The sequence below is a fragment of the Salvelinus alpinus genome, chromosome 15, assembly GCF_045679555.1.
Source record: "Salvelinus alpinus chromosome 15, SLU_Salpinus.1, whole genome shotgun sequence".
In the NCBI taxonomy this organism is placed as follows: Eukaryota; Metazoa; Chordata; class Actinopteri; order Salmoniformes; family Salmonidae; genus Salvelinus; species Salvelinus alpinus.
This window is the reverse complement of record NC_092100.1, coordinates 32,952,591-32,978,661: the sequence shown is the minus strand read 5'-3', so window position 1 is coordinate 32,978,661 and position 26,071 is coordinate 32,952,591. Positions and strand designations below refer to the sequence as shown.

Here is a 26,071-nt window from a genome sequence, read left to right as displayed (position 1 = left end):
GTGAGAGCCAGAAATCTTGCTTGTTTGTAGGTGACCAAATACTTATTTTCCACCATAATTTGCAAATAAATTCATTAAAAATCCTACAATGTGATTTTCTGGATTTTTTTTTCTCATTTTGTCTGTCATAGTTGAAGTGTACCTATGATGAAAATGACAGGCCTCTCTCATATTTTTAAGTGGGAGAACTTGCACAATTGGTGGCTGACTAAATACTTTTTTGCCCCACTGTACATAGACACACTGGCTTTACTCAAAGATTGTGGGAGTAAAGATTGAAAAAAGGAAGGGGCCTAGACAGCTGCCATGGGGAATTTGTGATTCTACCTGGATTACAGTATGTTGGAGAAGCTTCCATTACAGAACACCCTCCATGGTCTTTTAGACAGGTAAGTCTTTATCCACAATATAGCAGGGGGTGTAAAGACATAACACGTACATTTTTCCAGCAGCAAACTATGATTGATAATGTCAAAAGCCACGCTGAATTCTAACAAAACAGCTCCCACAATCTTATTATCAATTTCTTTTAGGCAATCATCAGTCATTTGTGTAAGTGCCATGCTTGTTGAATGTCCTTCCCTATAAGTGTGCTGAAAGTTTGTTGTCAATTTGTTTATTGTAAATAGTAGTGGCAATATCGTACACTATTATCCTCAGCATTTCTCCATCCAAGTTGTCAGAACCCGGTGGGTTGTTATTGTTGATAGACAACAATAATTATTTCACCTCTACCACACTCACTTTACGGAAATCAAAATGACAATACTTGTCTTTCATAACTTGGTGAGTTATACTTGGATGTGTAGTGTCGGCGTTTGTTGCTGGCATGTCATGCCTACGTGTGCTAATCTTGTCAATTAAAAAAGCATTCAAGTAGTTGGCAATATCAGTGGGTTTTGTGATGAATGAGCCATCTGATTCAATGAATTATGGAGCTGAGTTTGCCTTTTTGCCCAAAATTTAATTTAAGGTGCTCCAAAGATTTTTACTATTATTCTTTATATAACTTATCTTTGTTTCATAGCATAGTTTAGGACCCCCAAAAGGCTAGGACCGGCTTTCACTGCATGTGTGGGTATTGATATGGGTACGCAGACCCACTAGCCACTGGGGCTTCGTGAGTTCAGAATTTCTGTGGCCCCCACCCCCATCAAAGTTGCTCATACCTGGTCTAAGGTCAAATAAATTGTACAAATAGTGCTGTATAACAGACAGATGTAATGGCTTTTCAAGTCAACCACCACACATCACATTTGTAATTTTACCATTTTGGATTAGAGTGAGAAAGAGAAAGTGTGAGAGATGATCAAAATGTAGAAGAGAATAGACAGCGGCTCACTGTAACTATGTCCTGTACTCTTGAGAAGACTCTCGTATTCTGGCTGAGTGAAAGCCAGTACGTTATGCGAGCCCCCATTGATGGCCTAACATAGTCATGTGTAGTGCAGCAGAGGAGAATCCTCTCTGTCATCCATAAACTGTTTATGTTGAAGAGCAATACCTTTCCAAGAAGATTTAGTCCACACAAGAAGACAGAACGTGTTTAAAAGTCATCCATTCACTGCAGGCTCACTTTAACACAATGATCTCACTCACTGACTTCGTCAAGACATCACTTCGCTATTTCAGAGTTATAGGTAGAGAAGGCCCAATTGTAAATGCTTAATGGTACAGTATATAAGAGCATTGTCAAATATAACAGAGCATTGTGACATTAAGCAGAGGTAGACAATTTACAATGAGAAAGAAGAAATACAAAACTAAGTTTGCAAACCAGCTGTAAAATTATAATTAAAACAGACAAGAACTGAAGAAAAAAAACTTCAGGAAGGTTGGATAATTTTTTCCAGCACTTGTCAGGGATTTCATCATAACAAATCCCCCTGAAATTTGGCTTTGAGGAGCAAATTCAAATAAAACCATCACACCACCATTCGTGTGCTTCAGGCTCTGGGCTGCGGTTAATGGAACATCCTGACGAAAAGGACCAAAATGTGCTACATAGCATTTTACCCAATACTGATTTCTGATTTCTGCTGTTTCATAAGCTTTGGATTTTCTCTTTAGTTTCACATTTATAATTTTATTTCAATCCACATACTCAGAGCTTACACTTTAACAGTCTAAATAACATCACGTCTGCAGTGCCCCGAGATGTTGAAAAAGGCCCAGCCCAAACTTAAAAAGATTCCTTTCCTGACATATTATTTTTTACAAACTCTCTCTGCTTCCTCTCTCTCCAATTTCTGAAGCAGTAGTAGAACCAGATACATTTGTCTCTGAGCAGTTACTGCTTCAGTATGGATATACTGTAAATGAGAAAAAAGCATGATGCCATCTGAACTCAGTCCAACTTCAGCCTTACTTATCTTGGACTGGTTTCCATGAGAATAAGTCTCTGCAAACCATACAGAGTCCATTCACAGACAATGGGTTTCTTCCATCCCAAGAATTGTGTGTGTTTGTGCTGTCTCATTGTATAGATCCCTTAATTATGTTCAGTCTTGCAATAGAACTGAACAAGCAATACCACCAATAGACAAATATACAGTAAATGTTTAATATACATCTATTTTAAATTACATAATTAACTAATAGATGGAAAAAATGTTATGGGATCACATTGCTCAACACTTGGTACCATCTCCAGTCAATCATCAGGAATAACAGTAAGACATGTTACCAAGACCTTAGCACGTTAATTTAGATCCATCTATTCCCAGATATTTACACTGTCAGACATTTCTGAGTCAGTTCAGTTTAATTTACATAATACAACATGGCTGAACTACCCCATTTAAACATAGTCAACAACACAAAAAGCCTTCAGGCAATAGTCCAACTCAATTCTGATATTTGCTTTTACAAGGTGTTTGAAGTGCTACATACTTTATCGGTTAAGTGCGTATGAACCCCTCTTTAGTTACTTGCACATTGATGAATTTCACCTGTCTGCAAAAAATGAAATCCAAACATTGACCTATTGTCATCCAGTTTAGCCATGGCTTGACATGGCCTCTTCTCTGTGAACTTGAGCATGGAACGAAGCAGGGAGTAAATGGCTACCATGTTGTGGGGATTAGGCACGGCACAAGCCACAGTCCCTCTAATAAAAACACTCCGCACTGTTAATGTAACACATTTGGATGGTCACAGTTCCCTGGTGTGGGTGCCTGGGATTACTGGATGTCCCGTGAGCCTCTAGGAGCCCAAAGAGGGCCTTCGGAGGTTCTCTGGTTATTAATGACATACTCCCTCATGTAACCGATCTGACATCATAACCACTGCCAGGCACAGCTGGCCTTCATACGAGTGAGCAGGACTGACAGGGGTCAGTGGGCAAGAACTCCACATCTACATTATAACAGCAACAGATGTCTTTCTCTCTAGGCTTCCACTCTTACTTTTGAATGGACCTGATCAAGTCTCAAGAAAAGTGAGAGAGTACGAGAGTGAAGATTGACGTGTGTGTGCCTAAGAGAAAGGGGTTCATAAATATATAAACAAACAGTCACTATCAGTGCAATCCAGTAGCGGGGCGTGGGTAAAATCACTGGGGAAGCCAAGCCCCCCCCCCCCCCCCCCCCCCCAAGTCATATTACAACCTATGTGTTGTGATAATTGCGTTGTTTGCTCTATAACCTGTTTATTCATATGCCTTGTGACCATAATGTACAGTGTATAGGCCTAAAGGCAGAATAAATTCAAGAACAGCTTTGTTCTATCACAAAACCGGATAGCAACCTCTGCCCAGTGAAGTCCACAAAGTATATTGCATGTACAGTAACAGTCAGTTACATTGCCTACAGCATGGTCAAGCAAGTTAATGTTTCTGACATTTTCGGACTACTAAACAGCTATTGATTTAGAACCACAGAGATTTAGTGCAAGTCGCAAAGAAAAGAGGAGCTTTCTCCACTATTCCAGCACCATTTCAACTTCAACATCATCAAATCACCACTGCTTACTCTAATACAGTAGCAACTAAAAGATACCAAAAACTATTTAGTCCAATCAACGTAAGCTAAATATGATTTGCCTGTCCATGGTTCTGATTTCGGTGCGTGTTTGCATTCGTGCAAGTATAAAAACATGTAGAGAAATGCCAATGCCATCCTCTTTTCTTTTATGTTGATGACACGGTCTATCACTCTGTCATACAGTACACACTTATTTTTTGTTGTCCTAGGCTACCTGGCTAAAATGCATTCTAGCTAGCCTAACTTCCATTAGTGGGCAACGTTAGCCAGTTAACATTAGCCTTCTATAACTAGCAAAATATTGAACTGTCATCCTCTCAGGCCAGGGGCACAACAATGTATGAATTAATGGTTGGATCAGAATTGCCGTTGTAATTATTGGCCAGTATGGAGAATTAGGTAAAATCCAAATCCCTATCTCCATCCATGGCTAATTTAGGAAAGGGGCAATTTTAGTTAGCTAGTGGCTACTGGAGGACAACAACACAATGAGATGCAACAATTCAAGTTTTTCTGTCAATGATGTGTGTTCTCAATGGGATTTGATAGGAGTGACATCACAATCCAAGCTGGCTTCCCTTGACACTATTTTTTGATTCGCCAGTACCATTCACAGTTGAGCTCACTCAATTTAGCTCAACGCTGATTGGCAAATTTTTTATACTTTTTTTATCATGGGAGGCCAATTGCTTGCTGGCTTCCCTTGCCTTCAATGCTATGGGCGGCAACAATGTCATACTCGTTTGGACATCATCAGATAGATGGCCTACACGTAGTGTGACAGCGGGGCGCTGTTTTGCTCGCTCGGATGCTTTCTCCTGTGAGATACATTCAGCCTCTTGCGAATTGAAGGAAAATTATGAAACACAGACGAAAGATACATTATTTTATGTTTTTTTTTGTCAACTTTTTTGGGAAGCCTGGCTTCCCCTTGGCATCCATGAATACACACCACTGGTGCAATCATGTTGGAGCCATGAAGGTATTCATGCTGGTGGCAGAAAACGTTTCCATAATAATGGCCAGTGTGGAAACTTGATTTCAGTTCTAATACAGCGGTTTCCTAATCAGCCTGCAATCATGAAGTTCATGACAATAAGAGGACGTACACACTGAAGATTGTGGGTTCTACACAACATTAGTCATATCCCATTGAAGGTTTTGATAGCCCAATTCCAGAGCCAAAGCTCCCCAAACAAACATCCTCCTCTTCCTCTGGTCTGTGTTGTGGTAGAATGGCACTCCCTTCCCTGCTGAACACATGGCTTGAGTTTCCCCTCTCCACAGTGTGGTCAGGCCTCACATGAGACCCAAACATTCAAACAGCCAAATATGGCGTTCATTAGGTTGGCTCTGTGTATTGTACTGCTGGGCAACACTGCTCTGACCATATTTCATACAGCCTGTCCTGGGAAGAATCAGGGCTGTGCACTGTGAGGACTGGCATGTGAGCTCCAGACTGACTTGAAGAATGGCCACCTGAAGAGAACGTGCCCACTGCCATTGTCAGGTTTACTAGAAACAGAATCAGTCTAATGTACAGTACATGGCATCACTTAAACATCAGAGGACTTTTAATATCAGCAATAATATAGAAATGGGCAATTCCTTTCCATATACTTGCATTCTATTGAAGTGAATTGAAATACCGACCATCATCAACAGCACATCCAAACACCTAAAATAGCAGCCAGTCCCTGCATGGTATCCACAACAGTCTGTTCTGTGAACCAGGGGGAATAAAGCATATACTGTATGACCATATTTGGTCTGGCTGCATTTGCAATGTAATGGCCATCCAGTACTACATCATAGTTCTCAGAACACCCAGTGACCCCAACCTCAGCATTGAAAAGACTAACAGGGACCTCTACTGGAAAGAATGTTGGTGAGCTGATAAAGTCTTTGCTTTGCTATTCAATTCGACTTCCCTTTCAGGCAATTCAGGAATCCTGTTCAAGAATGAATGATACACACAGTACATTAATCAGAATGACCAGTAACAAACTGGGCCATGCTTGTTTCAAACCCTTTATTTTCAGTGAATATAAAAAATACCTTTGTGACCAGATAAATATTATACATACAGTATCAGTTCATTTTAACTGTTGAAACAAATTCAGTCTGTTAAAGAAAGCACAACACCTACATTTGAATAACAGCTAGTCTTTTTTCCTATTTCAGTTAATGCTTATAGACAAATTGCTTAGACAATATACATTATCTCAAGATAGTCGTTACATTTATCGATAAAAATGAATTTATAGTGGTTTAAACAATTAAACAAGGAAGTTCATTAGTCCTATTTATAAGGATTACTTGTATGTTGAATGAATTTCAAGGCAGAGCAAATTCCCATCTTTAAGAGTTCAATAACTTGCCACATGCTCATGGAATGCAGTGGTGTGTTAATTTTCGTATATAGTCTAAAACCTAAACGAACCATGGATGCACTTTATATACCAGCAGGGTTTACGGCAGGCAGATGGGCTACCAGCCAAGGCAATACATTGTGTTATGGCATAGGACTAAGTGGTAGTTAAAGACCTAGAGAGTTATGGTTAGACTAGACTCGCAGGGTTTCCCATACTCGGTCCTCAAGGGGTGTACATTTTGTTTTTTACCCTAGGACTACACAGCTGATCAAAAAAATCAACTCATCGTCAAGCTTTGAAAATTTGAATCATCTGTGTAGCGTTAGCGCAAATACCAAAATGTGCACCACTTGGAGTCCGAGGACCGAGTTTGGGAAAGGCTGGTAGAGACATGTTCTCACCCAGAAGGATGAGGCTTAGATACAGCCTTGAGCTGTTGGTACAGCAGAATCAATTAAGGCACTAGTACACAATGCAGACCAGAGACTGACAACAAGGGGTTGAGGTGCTGGAGTGGAAGCAATACTAATGACCTTATACTACACCAATACTGTAATAACATAAATTAACTAGTTTCCTAGTCACGACTGGACTGTATATAGTTTCATCACGTGTTACATTTGACAAGAGCGTTAGTAGTAATCCTGAATGGTTGAACATGGAAGGCATTGCTTGCGCTGCTCAGTGCATAAGGTTATACCAGCCATCTCAATGCTGTTTAAGAGTAAAAACACCATACACAGCTGCATATACAATTCCAATCAGTGCTGCACTCTCATCAATCTGATATAGCATATTGAGTGTTAATGTATTGCTATGATCATAGCCGAGAGTAACAATAAGAACATGAACACAAGAAGCTCATCTTCCAAATTCAATGGAATCTGTAATAAGTATAAACACCACCAGCTGAAAAGGGCATGGCCAAACGGAGCATAGCTTTGCTGTTGCGTGTGTATGGTGGAACTACCAACTCTGGCTACTGTCAATTAGACTGGAATTAAAACACAGAGACAAGAGAGAACAAACATGACAAAGAATGTAAACCGAGCCTCCTCGTGCAGGCAGCAGGCAGCCCAGAAAAAGTGTGAGAGGGGTGGGGGGAGAGAATACTAGTCTGACAAGCATTACAGATAGGATCGCACATAGACCCCAAGATTTAGCCCCTTAATGACCCTCTGCACTCGACTGCACTCTGCTCCTTACATATGAGTGACAGCTGAATGTCCAAAGGAAGGAGGCAGTGATCACCCTACACACACACCAGGGATAATTATTACTTAGAGAATTATTACTGTAAAAGGTATTATGATGCTGTAATAGATGTACTAGCGTCTGCTGTTGGCTTTACTATCCACTCAGACCAGACCCACTGACACTATGATTTTAGTGTGAAGCTGAAGTTCTATCACATTAAATACAGTATATAAAATTCAAACTTTTACCTATTCAACAGCAAATCCAAAGCTCACAATCATATACTAACATATTACAAATGCCCAATTATAAGCTACACTATTGGTTAGTAGCTTTATTGATGTGTATTCGTTATAATGGTGCATGCAGGCCAATGATGAAATGAAGCATTGGAGTACAGCAATACTCCGACCAACACTTAGAATGCTGTCTGAGGAACATAAGCTATAGATAACTATGTCAGCTGTGCCAGTTGGAGTGAGCTACCCATTTTTATTTTACATGTTTGAAACTACCTTCAACTGATTTAGAGATGTATCCATGAAAGCTGAAAGTATTAATAATATTTGCCATTATTGGGTCCAATAATGTTCATTTAACTTTGATGTCCTTATTCATGTATCCGACCATAAAATCAGTAAGATAATCTGTCTCAATGTTCAGATTGCAGGTCCTAATCCCGCTAATACAGTACAGCTGTAGCCAGCTGGTCCTTATAAGTCATAATGTCAATATCATCCTCTGTGAAACACATACGCATCCACACACACGCGCGCATCTGAACACAGGCACTAGTTCCGCTCATAAAACAGGCCTGGCCCAAGTACGTTATACACTCCACCCGTAAGTGAGAGAGAAACAGCCAATCACAGGTGTCAGCTACATCTCTGTGTAACAATAGGTTCCAATCTGATGTCCATCAACTTTCCTCCGGACCAATCATCTCTCATCCTCCCTCAGTTCAGTGGGCAGGAACTTGTACTGCTGCTGTCTGATCTGAGACAGCTTTTTCCTGGCCTCCTCCAGCTCTCTCTCTTTCCTCAGCATCTCCTCCTGGGCTGCAATGATCTGAGGAGAGGAGGAAAGGGTTAAATATTAAATACATGCTTCAGTCTGCTCATCTTCAATCTGTCCTGTAACACTCAAACCCAACAGGTAATAAAATTGTCAAACCATTTCCTTGAGTCCCTTTAGTGTACATATGGACTTGATTGAGTTCTACAAAGGAAATATTTTCTCCAGAACATTTGGAATACTGCTCATACTCCATTTCACAGTAGGTTTCTTCAAAGCGGGTTATAGAAAACCTAGAATTAACATAACTGTTCTGTGGTAACTAGTGGAATGTCTTAAATTTAAGTATGCAGTAAGTATCTATTTATTTTCTTAAGCAAGGAGCTCTTGTGGATTTGGGAGATGGCAGCGGGTGGGTTATGACTAGCCCACTTGAGAGAGACCCGCTTTGGGAAAGTGTCTCTGGAGGGGTGCTGGCTAGAAGCCCTTCAGTGTTATACACACCCATGTACGCACGCACAACATGATTTCTGGAAGACACTCAATCACCTTCCTCAGTTGAAAACAAAGCTTCCTCGGTAGAAGGGAGCCCTAGGCTAAGAAGTAGACATCCACTCTTCAATTACATACGGCCATGGATGAAAAGCGAGTGGATAACCACAAGAATGTGAAAACTTTTCAAGGGACTTGATGTTCAGGCAGCTGTGGATGCATGCGAACCCAGAGATTTGAATCGCAGCTGTCGTTCTATTCAGTCATACTGTAGTGGCCTAAAAGCCATTTAGTTAGAGAGGAAACATTTGCATGTGAAGGCAACAAAGCTGGGAACAGTTGAAGAGGTAGAGGTGGAAAATCCACAAAGTAAAATTGAAGTGACACTTCAATGTGTCACTTACAGGGTATTCAGAATATAAACTCTAAAATCTCACCTGAGCAATGCCACCCACGAACCTGGTCTTGACCACCACACTGTGGTCATCAGCCTTGTCAAAGGCTGCTTTCTGAGCCGCCTTCACCAGGTTGTCTGATGCCCGCTTGACCGCGTTCCCAGCAGCCTTAGGGATACAGAACCCATGGTTAATGCCATCATAGTGTGTGGAGGCGAGGTCAGAGAAATAGCAGTGGAACCCAGTGGGTTGTGTTGTGTTTAGTAGGGCTATACCTGTAGTCTCCTCATGGCCTCGGAGTCCGGTTGAGCTTTGACCTTGCAGGCCACTAGGAGCTGGGCTGTGGAGGCTGCCACCTGCTTGGCTGAGGAGATGAGCTTCTCCTCACTGGCGTGGCCCTGGACTGAGGCATTGGCCGCCTCACACAGGTTACTGGTCGCTGCCGCCACCATCCTCGCCTACAGGGAACAGCAACCACACATCAGGGTACAGCCTCAGACAGAAACATTGATTCACCATGCACAGTTTCACGATCAAGTTCTGTTTTAATAGTACATGTAAAAAATAAACAATGATGGAAACTCACAGCAGATATGAGACCATGTGACCACTGGCCATCATCCACAGCATTGGCAAGAATGGATCCCACCTGGAGGGCAGAGAGAGAGACATTTCACAGACTTGTGTTTTTTGTTGCTGAGGTGACATTCAGACATTTATGATTCTGAAACAGTTGCAACCGACCTTGCCCTGCGCCACCAGCTCTCTCTGAGCTGCAGAAGCAGACTTCACCAGAGCACTAGTGGCTGCAGCGATGGACTTCGCTGCCTCCAGGATCTGCTCCTCAAAGTCCAGTGTCTCATCAGCTTGCTAAAAGCAAAAGCACACATTTAACCATGGAAATGCACTAAGGGCGATATCTTGTGGCAATAAGACAAAACAAAAAACTCCATTGGTTGTTTTATGGTGCCATGTTGAGTTATTGGCCAATCACATCCACAAACACATTTCATAATGGGGAATGCTTCCACGGATCTTCAATTACTGTTTGCTGATGGAAAATCCAAACAAAACACTTTGCAAGATACAGAAGCACCTGTGAAAAGGGAAATACATAATGTCACTCCTGTCTCAGTAGACTACATCAGTCAGTGACCACAGATCATGCCAGCAGCACCAACACACAAGGCACACGTGGCTGGAGACAGGGCGGGACACTGTAGGAATATGTTTGATATATAGTTGGACTGAATAACAACCTAATATATCAAACATATCAGACAGAGGCCTGCAGAGAAGGCTTCCAGGTCTACAACATCTCAAGAGAATGGAGGGAGAGTGAAGCATGCTGGGGCGGGAGAGGCCCTTCTACAGGGTGGGAAGGAGGGGAGAAGGGGCACAGAGAGGAAAGTATGGAAGGAGGGAGTAGAAGGTGAACAGGAGGGGTTGTAAATAGTCACAGACCCTACCTCGTCATTAGAGGAAACATGGTTCACTCTGATTTAGATGTTTTATTCAGTGTTCCTTTCTGAAGTTGTACTATGGGCTTGATATTTTGAAGTCTAAGGTATTCTACACCTTCCGTAATATAGCAGTAAACCTCGTAAACCGTAGCTGGTAAGAATGCTTGTTTCATGATAGAAACAAAGACCTCAAAATCTCTGCCCTGCCTCTCTGCCTTGTGGAAGAAGAAGGCATGCACCATTGTTAACAGCTCACTAGAGGGCAGACAGATACTGACATCCAAAAGAAGCAAACCTCCCTACACCCCCCTCTCATAAACACTGCGCCCTGCTGAAGTCTGGACCTGAGACTGCAGGGCTATCAGGAAGTCTCTTATGAAAACAGGAGATTCTCCAGCCATGTTTATTACTGCACCAGAGAGCTGGAACGAGGGACCAGATCTGATAACCAATGACACAAAACAAGAACACCACAGTTGAAGGAGGAAGAGTATTGGGAGGTTCAATGCACACACCATCACACACAAACAAACACACAAATGTGTACAGCTCACACCTTACATACTTGCTGTTCAACTTTTGTAATCAAATTTCAGACAATGCATAACAGAGATAGTTTTGTTACAGTTTTTTTAAGATCAGTAAAGTTAGGTTGTGCAATATCACTCCATGAAGTGGGTGAACACCTTGGGCTGAGAAAGGCCCTTCTTATTTTACTCTAAAAACAACAGAATGCTGTAATAAAACAAAGGAAATGGGTTCAACAAGGAGGATGACCTTTCCTTCAATAGGTTTCAGACAGATCATCACAAATGTGTACTCATTCCAACATAAGCTTCAGGTCCCAGTAATGTAATTGTCTCCTGGCAACACGGCTCTACAGAATCTCTAGAAAAACACCAGATTGCTCCCCAGACAACACCTTCTAACGGCCATAAATACATCAACATTCTGCAAGCTCACAGAACACACAAGTAGGCTGTCTTGAGTCAGCATTGTTTTACAGGTGGGCTACAGTTCACATAATACTCCCATTTCCCCCCAACAAATCACAATCTCAGCTCTGAGATTGTAACTTATTACTGTACTTTAAAGTCAATGTGAACTTTTGTTAACTTTGGCCCAGGTAGCCTTCCTGAGTAGATAGGTGTGTTCTGTGTTGGAGGTCTGGTCTGAGAGTTGTGGAGAGAGGTGTTGGAGGTGGTTGAGAAGGGTACAGGTAGGCCTACCTTGGGCTTGGCTCTGGGTTTCAGCTGCTCCAGTTTCTTGGCTGCGGCTTCGATGGAGGCTGCCGCTCCCAGCAGCTCAGTCTCTGCGATGACAGTGGGGTCCTCGGGGTCCACCCATTCTGACCCTAAACCACACCACCGAGAGGTCATAACCACATTATACAAATCCTACAACACAGAAATACATTCTCAGTGCAGGCAAAGCCAGTTCACTTATGCCCTGTCTATACAAATGCCACCGCACATAACAAAATACACATCACACCAGTCAATTTACAACACACAAACCAAACTCCACACATGCAATGATAACGAGCATTATACCTCTGAACATACAAAGCCAACCAGATCTACCTTTCAGGTTTTCCACTCCATGTTCTGTCTATAGTGATTCTAATGCCTCAAAGTTAAATACGGTTAAATAAGAGTTTGAAGAAATGTACTTTCAATGGATTATTGCCACTCTTTATAGATTTTAAAGTGGCCATAAAACGGGACTATTTGGGAACAGCTTGGAAAAGCAGATGGACTGATGTTGTTGCAGATTATGCTGAACCCTGGGGAAATCTGTTCAGTCACCCTCCCCCCTTCTCTACCCCCCCTTTGTGCCTGTGTGAAAAGTGATCTGCAGGAACCAAACAGCCCCATCTCTCACTTACCTCCATCTGAGGCAGGATAGAGAGAGGGAAAAGAAGAGGCATTAGAGGTGAAATGGATAACCCCAGTGGGTCTTTGGCTGTACACTGGGATCCAATTCTCACCCAAACACAATATTCTTATTGAACCTTTATTTTAACAGGGAAGACATATTGAAACCTAGATCTCTTTTACAAACGTGCCCTGTATATAAAACATAAATATACACATTATACACTACCGTTCAAAAGTTTGGGGTCACTTGTCCTTGTTCTTGAAAGAAAAGCTAATTTTTTGTCCATCAAAATAAAATGATCAGAAATACCTTGTAGACATTGTTAATGTAGCTGGAAACTGCTGATTTTTTAAATGGAATATCTACATAGGCGTACAGAGGCCCATTATCAGCAACAATCACTCCTGTGTTCCAATGCCATGTTGTGCTAGCTAATACAAGTTTATCATTATAAAAGGCTAATTGATCATTAGAAAACCCAGGAGAGATTGTTGTTGATAATGGGCCTCTGTACGCCTATGTAGATGTTCCATAAAATAAATCTGTCATTTCCAGCTACAATAGGTTAACCAGCCCACGCGCACGCACACTCACACAAATGTATATTGTTTGAATAAATAGCCAGAATGGTATGTGGTGTTTCTGCAGAATGCAGTAGTCTGGTCGAACTATGCTCCTCTAGGTGAATATGTGTGTGTGCATGTATGCAATTGTGTGTGGCAGCGCTGTGTACGGTCTCACCCTTCATGGCCTCAGCTGTCTGAATTAGCTCTGTCACACATCCTGCAACACATTTGGAGTGTACCGCCAGCTGCTGCCTCTGGTCAGCCGTGGGCTTCTGAAGCACCTGGACACAAACAGAGAACAACCTTCCTCATGGCGCCTTATGCCATCAGGCCAAGCTAATAGAGGTTACGAGTCATAAGGTGTTGTCCGTGTGATGTATTGTATTCTCCATCTCACCAGCAGTACTTGCTCCAGCAGGTCGATGTATCCAGTGGTGCACTCTGACCCGTAGTGCAGGGCCTTGCTCCTCACCTCCTCACTCACCTCTGGATGACAGGCCGCTTGCTGGAAGAAGAAACAACAACTTAGAAAAAGTGACATTTTCTATGCCTAGTGATATGCTATGCCTAGTGATATGCTATGCCTAGTGATATTTTCAGCCTGCTAATATGCTCTGCTTAGTGATATGCTTTGCCTAGATGATATGCTCTGTCTAGTCAGTGAGTCAATGTCTAAAATATAGTGTGACCACTAGTCCAGTGATTCCCAACTCCAGTTCTCCAGTACCCCCAACAGTAAAATGTTTTGTTGTAGCTCCGGACAAGCACACCTGATTAAACATTTCAACTAATTATTCAAGCCCTCAATGAGTTGAATCATGTGTGGTTGTCCGGTGCTACCACAGAGGATACTCGAGAACTGGAGTTGGGAAACACTACATTAGGATATACTATCCAGACCACAGAAGGCTGCTGAGGGGAGGACGGCTCATAATAATGGTCGGAACGGAGCAAATGGAATGGCGTCAAAAAACTGGAAACCATGTGTTCGATGTATTAAATACCATTCCACTGATTCCGCTCCAGTCATTACTACCAGCCCGTTCTCCCCAATTAAGGTGCCACCAACCTCCTGTGATCCAGACTGTATGTTACTTAGAGCAGTATGAGCCAGTTTGTTAAGGTCTCCAAATACTTTTTGATCCTTCTTTCCTGGTCTTTTCACTGCTAGAAGTATTGTGATGTGCCTGAAGGACATCATGCCTAATGTTGAAGGCTTAGTGACATCGAACCATGAGTGAGTCACACCAGCCATCTGAACTAGCCCCTGCTGTCCTGCTCTCACGTTTTCCCTGGCAGAGCGGCATTATGGGACTGAATGCTGTGCTGTAGTGTCAGTGTGAGGATGTGAGGCCTGAGCTGGCAGGGTTGGGGTGGATTATCACCTTGCAGGTGGTCAGCATATCAGAGATGGCTTTGCGGCTCAGGTTGGCTGTGGCGATGACGTGCTCCTGCTGGGCAGAGTTGCCCGCTGCCACAGCCTTGGCTGTTGCTGTGGTGATGCCCTTTGTCATGCGGATAAACTCTTCCGGCGTGGTCGACTTCTCGGGGACGTCCTTGGACTGGAACACCTGCGCACACACACAGCATGACTAACTGTGACTGCACTGACAGCCACTGAGGATGATCTACTTTGATGCACAGGTTTGTGCATTATTACTAAGGACAGGAGTTTTTCCTGACGTTATGACCTGACTAGAAAATACTCCTGGCGCTTATTGTTAGTCTTAAACAGTCAACAGTCAGCCCGAGGTGTAAACGACCACTGTTAGAGTAAATACGTAGGGTGGACAAATGTCCTAGTGTTTATTGATGCTACTATAATTGTGAGCTGTGTTTGAATTGGATTTGCAACCTAGGTAAAGCCTGTTGTGGTCCTGAGGGTACACTGATAAGGATTAGCAGTAAATCACAAGAAAAACAAGCTGACGAAAATTTCAGGGTCTCTTTCCCCGTGTCTGCTACAAAATCCCTGATAAGACCAATGAGAATACTGCAGGGCTTTGGGGAGGAGAGGAGAAGAGGAGCAGCAAAGGTTGAAAAGATATCAGAGTTTAAGTCAAGTAAAAATGTGTTGTTTTTAACTGTTAGGTACGGCATTCAATATAGAGGCACACCTCCCTGGCTTTAAACAGCCTGGCAAGGGGAGCCTGTCAAGGAGTCTTACTGTCAACTCCTGTTTGATGCACTCAATGGTTGCTTCCAGTGCCCTTGTCCCGCGAGTAGCCTCATCCTCCACAGCCTTGACCGTCTTCAGCAGTGACGTCACATTGGTCACCATCACCTTTCAGAGAGAGATAGGGACTGTAGCAGTGGGGATGACACTCACTAAACACAGAGCCAGGCCAGCAGGTGGCGCCGTCTCCCCCCAGCACCAGAGACCAGACTGGGGTCTCGCAGTAGATAGAGCCCTGATAGAACACCAACAGTATGGAAGGACAATACTATACATACTATACAAAAACCTTGAAGCAGAAACACAGACAAACTTGTTTTATGAGCAAGAACCCTACAACAAAACCTTAAACAGACCGTGTACAGCTTGTTTGTGAGGAGCAGATTGTGCCATGGAACGCTGAACATATTTCAACAACCCGAACAGAGCACTGAGGGGTTTGAGAGAGGGTCCCATTCGGAGGTCACCATATGTTGGAGGAATGAAAACAAGCTGTGAGCTTGAGCAGGTTATATGGGTGGCCCTAATTAGATTAAAACTAGAGAGGAAAATAAGCCTAATGTAACAGTTAGAGTTGCATATGTATGGCTGAATAGTTGGAGGATAAGAGTGATTGAAGGGTGAGAAGGATTAGGGGTGTGTCTTAGAGATGTAATGCTTTGGTTATGGTTATATGATGCTGGCTATACAGTCAACCTATAAATCCTTTGATCTGGTCCAAGTTATAACCAAGGACAGATATACTTAAAGCCCATACCTGGACTCGGGCTGTAAGGCCTGTGAACTATGAGGTCTCTGCACACTGCGAAATGATATGCTCCCAAGTCTGTTTAGTGTAATGTTTCCTTGGATATCCTCTATTAAAATTGAGAAAGATTACTGTGGAGTTTATTTTGTGTCTCTGAACTGCTGGCCTATGTGTTGGTGGATATGGAGGGAGAGTGTGAATAGAAAGGACAGGGCAGGTAGGTTTGGCTAGGCTTCAGTAAAGCCCCAGTCAGTGGCTGTCTCTCCATAGTGTTGGAGATAAGGAGCCTCTCCGGTCCTACAGTCACAGTGGTGTGATCACAGATGGCTCAGAGCTCACACCCACTGTGACAAGCGTGAGCCACACACACCTGATACCCATCTCAGTGACAGTGGCAAACACACACACACACACACGCACGCATCACACACACACGCACGCATCACACACATGCACGCATCACACACACGGTCAAACACGAACAGCGATAAGAAAGTGTCATATCCTGCTGGAAACCGAATCATACGTAATGATTTGAGAACCTGCTGCTGTGACACACACAAGACAGCATATTGTATTAGATACTGTATCTATAGATAAGCATATCCTTGTACAGGAGCTACATTTGTGCAAAACAAGGGCGGCTGAATACACAAATTCAGTGTGATATTCTCTATGTTAAAGATGTGTGTGTCTTACAGTACCTTGGCAGCACTCTTCAGCTGATACATGGACGGGTCATCCGCTGGCTTGCCTGCAGCACACTTGGTGGCACCGATGAGCTCAGCTAGAGCCTTGGCCACATCTCTCACCGCATTTATGAGGACCACCTGACAAGAGGGGGAGGGAGAGAGAGAGAGAGAGACATTTATACAACACAAGTACAGGTTTATCAGGTTTACCTCAGGGCAGGATTTAACAGAGCCTGGCCATATCACTTCTTCTTGGAACTATGATACTTTTGACAAAGTGAAGGGGAGAGATACAGCAGGAGGAACTGTATGTAAGAGGGCTCGGTTACAGAATGGCTGGACAGAATGACAAAAGAATATCAGAACAGTGCGGGTCTGTCAGGATTACCTTTATATAATACATGGGTATACAGGTTAAATTATGATTGGACTATTTAGAAGTATGTGATATAAATATGTGGAAAGATTTATTCAAAAAAAAATTTTAGTGTCTGAAGATTGTTGTAGTGTTACATTTATGTGTTGTCATTTCAATCCAACAGGGTGTGGTCAGTGTATTACCTGAGTCTCTGGGTCGTCAGAGCCCATGCTGGTGGCCCCCAGTTTGACCACATCAGTGAGCATGGTGATGGTGTTGGCTGAGGACTGGGCGGCCTGGGCCAATCTGTCCTGACTGGATGCTGCCCCAGACACCAGCCGCTTAGTGTCCTCCACCAGAGCCTTGGCTGTCTTCAGGATGCTCTCCCTGAAGAACACCACACAAAATCTTGTCAAATACCCATTGGGATAAATAAAGATTTATTGAATTGAATACTCTATAGTCATACAGAAGCTGCAGTTTATGGGAAGAAATATTCCCTTTTCTCAAAAGAAAACCATCTTGTATGAGGTCAATTTGACCTGTGGTTTCTGTGGACTTAATACGTTTGTCCCAAGGTCATCTCCTCAACAGAACAGTGTTCACCTCACTACTCTGTCCTGGTCTGGTCTCACCTGTGGTCTGCGAAGGACTCTTCGTTCTCAGGGTTGAGTGTTCCGGCCGAGGCAAACATGATGGTGGTGTCCAGGTCAGCGATGATGCCAGAGACAGTGCTGCCTGCTGTGATGCAGGCCTGAGTGCCTTTGTTACCTGCCTGCAGCGCAGACAGCACCATGGAAACCTACATTAGACAGACAGACAGACAGACAGACAGACAACACAGGATTAATAACAGCACCTCCAGGTCTGTCTCAAAAAACATTCAAACACACAGCATGATCAGAAACTAATCATACCCTCTGACCTTATTATGTTAAGAGAAAATAAAGGAGCTTAGGCATAATATCTGCTATTATCTGTGAATGACAACTACCACTCAGGATCCACGGCTTACAGTGCACGATCCACCATCACCAATTAACATGTTGGCAAAATCCTCATTTGATTAAAGCTTCCCATTTGCATTCAATTCAAGATGTGAATCAAGGTAATGGGAGGACCGACTGTGAGGCAATCTGAGAGAGCTGGACTGAGCAGGGAGCTGTTAGGGAGCTAGCAGAAGGAGAGAGAGGGGGAACCGTGCATTAGCCTTGAGCCTGCTGCTGCACAAACACGTTAAAACAATGAATCCGACGCTGCATCACACAATGCTCCCTCCCAGTCCAGACAGACAGACGTCTGCAGTCCCTCACAAACAAACGAAAAGCCATGAGAGATGCATTCAAATGAGGCATAGCAAGGTTCAGCTCCCCAGTCCTCAAAAGCATTAGGCCACAAATTATTCAAGTCTGATATGAGTCTTGAATCAAATCATGCAGTGGACGAGGAGAATAAATTCTAATGCAGACTCGAGAACCAGTGATATCTTCTTCTAGGGTCACAGAAGGGACAAATTGGTCTAATTTCACGATACAAGTACAATCTAGAAAACATAAACTAAAACACTGAACTGATATTAATCTTCACGGCTACTATAGAGCACAAGTTGTTATCTTTACACAACACATAGAAAACATAAGTCCAGTTTCATGACACCTACTGTAGGTGTGCTTGATTCACTCCCCCAGTTCTTCCCCCAGGGGAATAAGGGCTTTCAGGCATAGTGGAGAATGGTCCATTATAACAAGCCATAATCCTTAGAGCCTATTCTCAGCTATTTCCCTGACACCAGAACGACATTCATACCTCGACTCTTTCTTCAACTGATATATATATTTCTTTCCATTCAGGTAATAACATTGCAGACATCACAATTTATCTCAAGGTTTAAGAATTACACTAAACAGCCTTCTTTCCATCTTTCCAGCCTACCTTCTCAGTGACGCCACGGGCACACTCGATGAGCTCCCTCTTGGAGAAGCTGTCAGTGGGGCTCATCTGCAGGGCCCCAGCCTTCTGAACCAGGTAGATACATCCATGGCCCAGCTCCTGGACCCGCGTCTTAATCTGGAAGCCCACCTGCAAGCATAGCCAGCCAGTCCATCAGTACCACAGAGTCATCTCTGAGAGAGCTGCCACCCACTCACTCCCTCCCTCCCGCCAGCCCTCCCTCCTTCCCTCCACACAGCAGACAATGCCTCTTATCAGGCTGCTGGGTAAACCTGATTCATGGGTGGGTGGTACTTCATTACTAGCATCACTATAGGCCTTTAGGCTTGGAGGGGTACAATGTCACTATGGTAACAAGGATTTCCAGCAGCCAGTTATGTAAAGGGCATTGATAAGAGTGTGTTGTTATTAGGCTATGTTTTCACACATACTGTCGTTAGCGGCCCCCATCTCATAGCAGAGATGATCTTTAAACACAGACTATGTGGGTGCAGCTGGGAGAGGGAGCCAGAGGTTTGAGATGTGAAAATATATTCCAGTTTGATTTCACATTATGGAGTACAGCCTCAAGGAAGATGTATCATATCAAAGAATGCCATCCACCCTGTGACATACAGTGCATTTAGAAAGTATTCAGACCTCTTGACTTTCTCCACATTTTGTTAAGTTACAGCCTTATTCTAAAATGTATTCAATTGTTTTTCCCCCCCTCAATCTACACATAATACCCCATAATGACGAAGCGAAAACTCGTTTTTTTTCAAATTTATTAAAAATTATAAAACAAAAATATCACATTTACGTAAGTATTCAGACCCTTTACTCAGTACTTTGTTGAAGCACCTTTAGCAGCGAGTACAGCCTCGTCTTCTTGGGTATGACGCTACAAGCTTGGCACACCTGTATTTAGGGAGTTTCTCCCATTCTTTTCTCCAGATCCTCGCAAGCTCTGTCAGGTTGGATGGGGAGCGTCACTGCACAGCTTTTTTCAGGTCTGTCCAGAGATGTTCGATCGGGTTTAAGTCCGGGCTCTGGCTGGACCACAGAAGGACATTTAGAGACCTGTCCCGAAGCCACTCCTGTGTTGTCTTGGCTGTGTGCTTAGGATTGTTATCCTGTTGGAAGGTGGACCTTCGACCCCAGTCTGAGGTCTTGAGCAGGTTTTCATCAAGGAACTCTTTGTACTTTTCTCCGTTCATCTTTCCCTCGATCCTTCCCAGTCCCTGCCGCTGAAAAACATCCCCACAGTATGATGCTGTCACCACCTCCAGATGGCCTCCTGAGTGGCGCAGCAGTCTAAGTCACTGCATCGCAGTGGTAGAGGCGTCACTACAGATCCGGGATCGACCCCGGGCTGTGTTGCAGCCGGCTGTGACCGGGAGACCCACGAGGCTGCGCACAATTGGCCCAGCGTCGTCCGGGTTAGGCCGGCTGGGATGTCTTTGTTTCATCGTCCTCTAGCAACTCCTTGTGGCGGCCCGGCACTTGCACGCTGACTTTGGTCGCCAGCTGTACGCCGTTTCCTCTGTCACATTGGTGCGACTGGCTTCCGGGTTAAGCGAGCAGAGTGTCAAGAAGCAGTGCGGCTTGGCCGGGTCGTGTTTCGGAGTACGCATGGCTCTCGACCTTCACCTCTCTCAAGGCCGTACAGGAGTTGCAGCGATGGGACAAGAATTACTACCAATTGGATATCACAAAATTGTGGAGAAAAGGGGTAGAAAGTACAAAAAAAATTAAATAAGGTTTCCTCCAGATGCTTGGCATTGAGGCCAAAGAGTTCAATCATGGTTTCATCAGATCAGAGAATCTTGTTTCTCATGGTCTAAGAGTCCTTTAGGTGGCTTTTGGAAAACTCCAAGCGGGTTGTCATGTGCCTTTTACTGAGGAGTGGCTTCTGTCTTGCCACTCTACCATAAAAGGCCTGATTGGTGGAGTGCTGCAGAGATGGTTGTCCTTCTGGAAGGTTCTGTCAGAGTGGCCATCGGGTTCTTGGTCACCTCCCTGACCAAGGCCCTTCTCCCCCGATTGCTCAGTTTGGCCGGGCGGCCAGCTCTAGGAAGTCTTTGTGGTTCCAAACTTCTTCCATTTAAGAATGATGGAGGCCACTGTGGGGGACCTTCTTGGGGACCTTCAATGCTGCAGACATTTTTTGTAACCCTTCCCCAGACACAATCCTGTCTCGGAGCTCTCATCATCTCCAATCAATTGAATTTACCACAGGTGGACTCCAATCAAATTGTAGAATCATCTCAAGGATGAAGAATGGAAACAGGATTAACATGAGCGCAATTTCAAGTCACATAGCAAAGGGTCTGAATACTTATGTAAATAATGCATTTCTGTTTTCAATTTTAGTAAATTTGCATACATTTTCGAAAAACCTGTTTTCGCTTCGTCATTATGGGGTATTATGTGCAGATTGATGAGGAAAACAATTTATGTAATCCATTTTAGAATAAGGATGTAACGTAACAACATGTGGAAAAAGGGAAGGGATCTGAATACTTTCCGAATGCACTGTATCTGTACATACCTTCAGAAAGTATTCACACCCCTTGACTTTTTCCACACTAAATATACATTTTGTGTCACTGGTCTACACATAATACACCATAATGTCAAAGTGGAATTGTGTTTTTAGAAATGTTTAAAAATGTATAAAAAATGAAAAGCTGAAATATTTTGAGTCAGTAAGTATTCAACCTCTTTGTTATGGCAAGCCTAAATTTCAGGAGTAAAGTCACATAATAAGTTCCATGGACTCTGTGTGCAATAATAGTGTTTAACATGATTTTTGAATGACTACTTCATCTCTGTACCCCACACATACAATTATCTGTAAGGTCCCTCAGTCGAGCAGGTAATTTCAAACACAGATTCAACCACAAAGACCAGGGAGGTTTTCCAATGCATCACAAAGGGCACCTATTGGTAGATGGATTTAAAAAAAGCAGACATTGAACATCCCTTTGAACATGGTGAAGTTATTACACTTTGGATGGTGTATCAATACACTCAATCACTACAAAGATACAGCTGTCCTTCCTAACCCTGTTGCCAGAGAGGAAGGAAACCGCTCAGGGATTTCACAAGGCCAACGGTGACTTTAAAACAGTTATAGAGTTTAATGATTGTGATAGGAGAAAACTGAGGATGGATCAACAACCTTGTAGTTACTCCACAATACTAACCTGAATGACAGATTGAAAAGAAGGAAGCCTGTACGGAATAAAAATATTCCAAAACATGCATCCTGTTTGCATTAAGCCACTAAAGTAAAACTGCAAAAAATATGGCAAAGAAATGTACTTTATGTCCTGAATACAAAGCAATACGTTTGGGGTAGATCCAACAGAACACATCACTGAGTACCACTCTTCATATTACTTTCTAGCATGGTGGTGGCTGCATTATGTTATGGGTATGCTTGTAATTGGCAAGGCCTCAGGAGTTTTCTAGGATAAAAAGAAACGGAAAAGAGCTAAGCACAGGTAAAATCCTAGAGGAAAACCTGGTTCAGTCTGTTTTCCAACAGACACTGGGAGACAAATTTACCTTTCAGCAAAACAATGACCTAAAACACAAAGCAAATATACACTGGAGATGATTACCAAGACGACATTGAATGGCTTAGTTACAGTTTTGACTTAAATCGGGTTGAAAATCTGTGGCAAGACTTCAAAATGGCTGTCTAGCAAAGTTCAACAACCAACTTGACAGAGCTAGAATTAAAAAGACTTATTAGCATTTTATTACTGTTTCATTATTGTAATCACATAATATGGCTTTCCTTTGATAGATATAGCGAAATTAGGTGCTGCTGGAAAGCAAACTCCACGGACACCACAGAGCTGCCTAAAACAAAAACACTAGACATATTGGTTTCCTTACCAAATCAAACATTATTTGCTACATGCGCCGAATACAACAAGTGTAGACTTTACCGTGAAATGCTTACTTACAAGCCCTCAACCAACAGTGCAGTTCAAGAAGAAAATATTTACCAAGTTGTAGTATCCTTAAAGGCTTCTTAGAGTTACGACTCATGAGACTTAAGTACGGTTTAGTATTTAATTGTAACTTAGAATTACATTCTCTTATGCATCTGGCTTAAACTACCTGAAGCTTTCTTAATCATAGTTATATAGGCAGACATAGGAAATAGCTACGGATAGCAGGAAGCAAACCCCCGTCTTGAGTCAATACTGCCATCTATTGGTAAACATAAATATACCAGGTTACTACATTCCCCCTTTAAAGCTAATAACCCAATTTAATTCCTTTCTGAGCTATGCTATTTTCTTATTTACATTTTTTCAAAAATGATCTCCTTTAGGATCTGAAAAAGTCTGGCGGACGTCTCTCTCTAATAGAGTGTCTCAGAGGTGGTGTAGCTGGTGCCACCAGATCTTCACCCCTTGATGGTGAAACTAAGTCCTTTTGTGGAGACTTCACAGGAGGAGGTCGCCCCGGACTGGTGGTCTCAGGAAGTTGAGCATTGTTGGTCTCCGGTGGTTTGTCCAACTGCAACTCTGGGGAACGTTCCAATGTCCTGTCCTGCTCGTTTAAGAATTGATCCAGATCTCCGGATGGAACTGTAATTCGAGCTCGGATCTGTTCCACGTGTCTCCCTAGTCTTTGTCCACTTCCGATGATCACAGTATAAGATACTGGTCCTGAGCAATCCTCAAATGGTAGCTGGAATCCATTTAGGACCAAACCCATAGTTTCTTGTATAGACATCATCTCCAGGTGAGAAACTTCTGAGTTTGGCTCGGGTGTCATGATTCCATTTTTTGATTCCATTGCTTTTGTTGTATTTTCATTTTCAGGTCAGGTCTGATGAGATCCAAGGTTGACCTTAACCTCCTTGACATCAACATTTCTGCAGGTGACAACCCTGTTGTAGCTTGAGGAGTAATCCTATAGCTAAACAAGAATCTTGACACCTTTGTTTCAATGCTGGGCCCTAGCATCTTTCTCATCCCCTCCTTCAAGGTCTGAACCGCACGTTCTGCTAATCCGTTTGAAGATGGGTGAAAATGGGCCGACATTACATGCTGAATTCCATTTTGTTTCATGAAACTTGTGAATTCAGTGCTTGTAAAACAAGTAGCATTGTCACTAACCAACATTTGAGGCAATCCCATAACACTGAAGCTTTGTCTCAACTTCTCAATCGTAGCGTACGATGTTAATGTGTTCATGGGGTAAACATCCATCCACTTTGAATGAGAATCAATCAGCACAAGGAACATTTTTCCTAGGAAAGGTCCAGCGTAGTCCACATGTAGTCGTGTCCATGGTTTTTCGACGACAAACGGTACCTTAAATCCATTTATTCCCAATTCCACAATGACAGGCTTCACCTTCATATTCGCCCCCTGTACACTGTACATTGAGAATGCTTGCTCTGCGTACTCACTTTCAATCACTTGATTAGAGTGGTAGCTAGAGCGTCTGGAGGTATTCGGTTTTCTGTCCATTCTCTTTTCTGCAGCCCATGGCTTTATTTATTGCGGCACGCCCTCGCAATGTGGCCTATTATCCCACATGCATAACACTTTTCGTGTTTGAATTTACAGTCAAACGCTGCGTGTTTGCTTTTGCAACGATAACAGTCTCTATTGGCTGCTGCACCAAGGCTTTCCGTTCTTTGAAATTCTACGCGCTCAGCGCTGCTCTCTTTTACTGTATGGCACGCAGTTGCGCCCTTTGCCTGCAAATCCAGTGCATTTCTATTTGCGGACTCTATGGCCTGGGCGAGTTTGAGTGAAATCTCAAACGTGAGATTAGCAAACCACCGTCTTGAGTCAATACTTTCCATCTATTGGTAAACATAAATATACCAGGTTACTACACAAGTAGGCTAAAATAAAAAGTAATAATAAAAAGAAACACAATAAGAATAACAATAACGAGGCTACAGTTGGAAGTTTACATACACCTTAAAAAATACATTTAAACTCCGTTTTTTATTCCTGACATTTAATCCAGGTAAAAAGTCCCTGTTTTAGGTCAGTTAGGATCACCACTTTATTTTAAGAATGTGAAATGTCAGAATAATAGTAGAGAAAATGATTTATTTCAGCTTCTATTCCTTTCATCACATTCCCAGTGGGTCAGAAGTTTACATACACTCAATTGATATTTGGTAGCATTGCCTTTAAATTGTTTACCTTGGGTCAAACGTTTACGGTAGCCTTCTACAAGCTTCCCACAATAAGTTGGGTGAATTTTGGCCCATTCCTCCTGATAGACCTAGTGTAACTGAGTCAGGTTTGTAGGCCTCCTTGCTCACACAATGCTTTTTCAGTTCTGTCCACAAATGTTCTATAGGATTGAGGTCAGGGCTTTGTGATGGCCACTCCAATAGCTTGACTTTGTTGTCCTTAAGCCATTTTTGTCACAACTTTGGAAGTATACTTGGGGTCATTGTCCATTTGGAATATCCATTTGCAACCAAGCTTTAACTTCCTGACTGATGTCTCGAGATGTTGCTTCAATATATCCACATAATTTTCCTACCTCATGATGCCATCTATTTTGTGAAGTGCACCAATCCCTCCTGCAGCAAAGCACCCCCACAACATGATGCTGCTACCCCCGTGCTTCACGGTTGGGATGGTGTTCTTCGGCTTGCAAGCCTCCCCCTTTTTCCTCCAAACATAACAATGGTCATTATGGCCAAACAGTTCTATTTTTGTTTCATCAGACCAGCGGACATTTCTCCAAAAAGTATGATCTTTGTCCCCATGTGCAGTTGCAAACCGTAGTCTGG

The 26,071-nt window shown here is 43.0% G+C and overlaps 1 protein-coding gene across 6 annotated transcripts in view; it reads right to left on the bottom strand.

Annotated features, from left to right (window-relative positions):
- Positions 1–6,000: 6,000 nt before the first annotated feature.
- LOC139539931 (talin-2-like) overlaps positions 6,001–26,071 on the bottom strand; it is a 148,918-nt gene continuing 128,847 nt past the window's right edge. For 5 of the 6 annotated variants that reach the window (XM_071343344.1, XM_071343342.1, XM_071343343.1 and 2 more), the window contains 14 exons: positions 19,273–19,419; positions 17,976–18,142; positions 17,544–17,727; positions 16,995–17,120; positions 15,534–15,650; positions 14,752–14,937; positions 13,764–13,871; positions 13,542–13,647; positions 12,149–12,273; positions 10,201–10,326; positions 10,043–10,105; positions 9,732–9,914; positions 9,499–9,624; positions 6,001–8,623 (listed from right to left, as the gene is read on the bottom strand). In XM_071343344.1, the coding sequence (XP_071199445.1) occupies positions 8,495–8,623; positions 9,499–9,624; positions 9,732–9,914; positions 10,043–10,105; positions 10,201–10,326; positions 12,149–12,273; positions 13,542–13,647; positions 13,764–13,871; positions 14,752–14,937; positions 15,534–15,650; positions 16,995–17,120; positions 17,544–17,727; positions 17,976–18,142; positions 19,273–19,419 (1,893 nt within the window). In that variant the 3' untranslated portion in view covers positions 6,001–8,494. The other variant, XM_071343347.1, reaches the window with a different exon arrangement.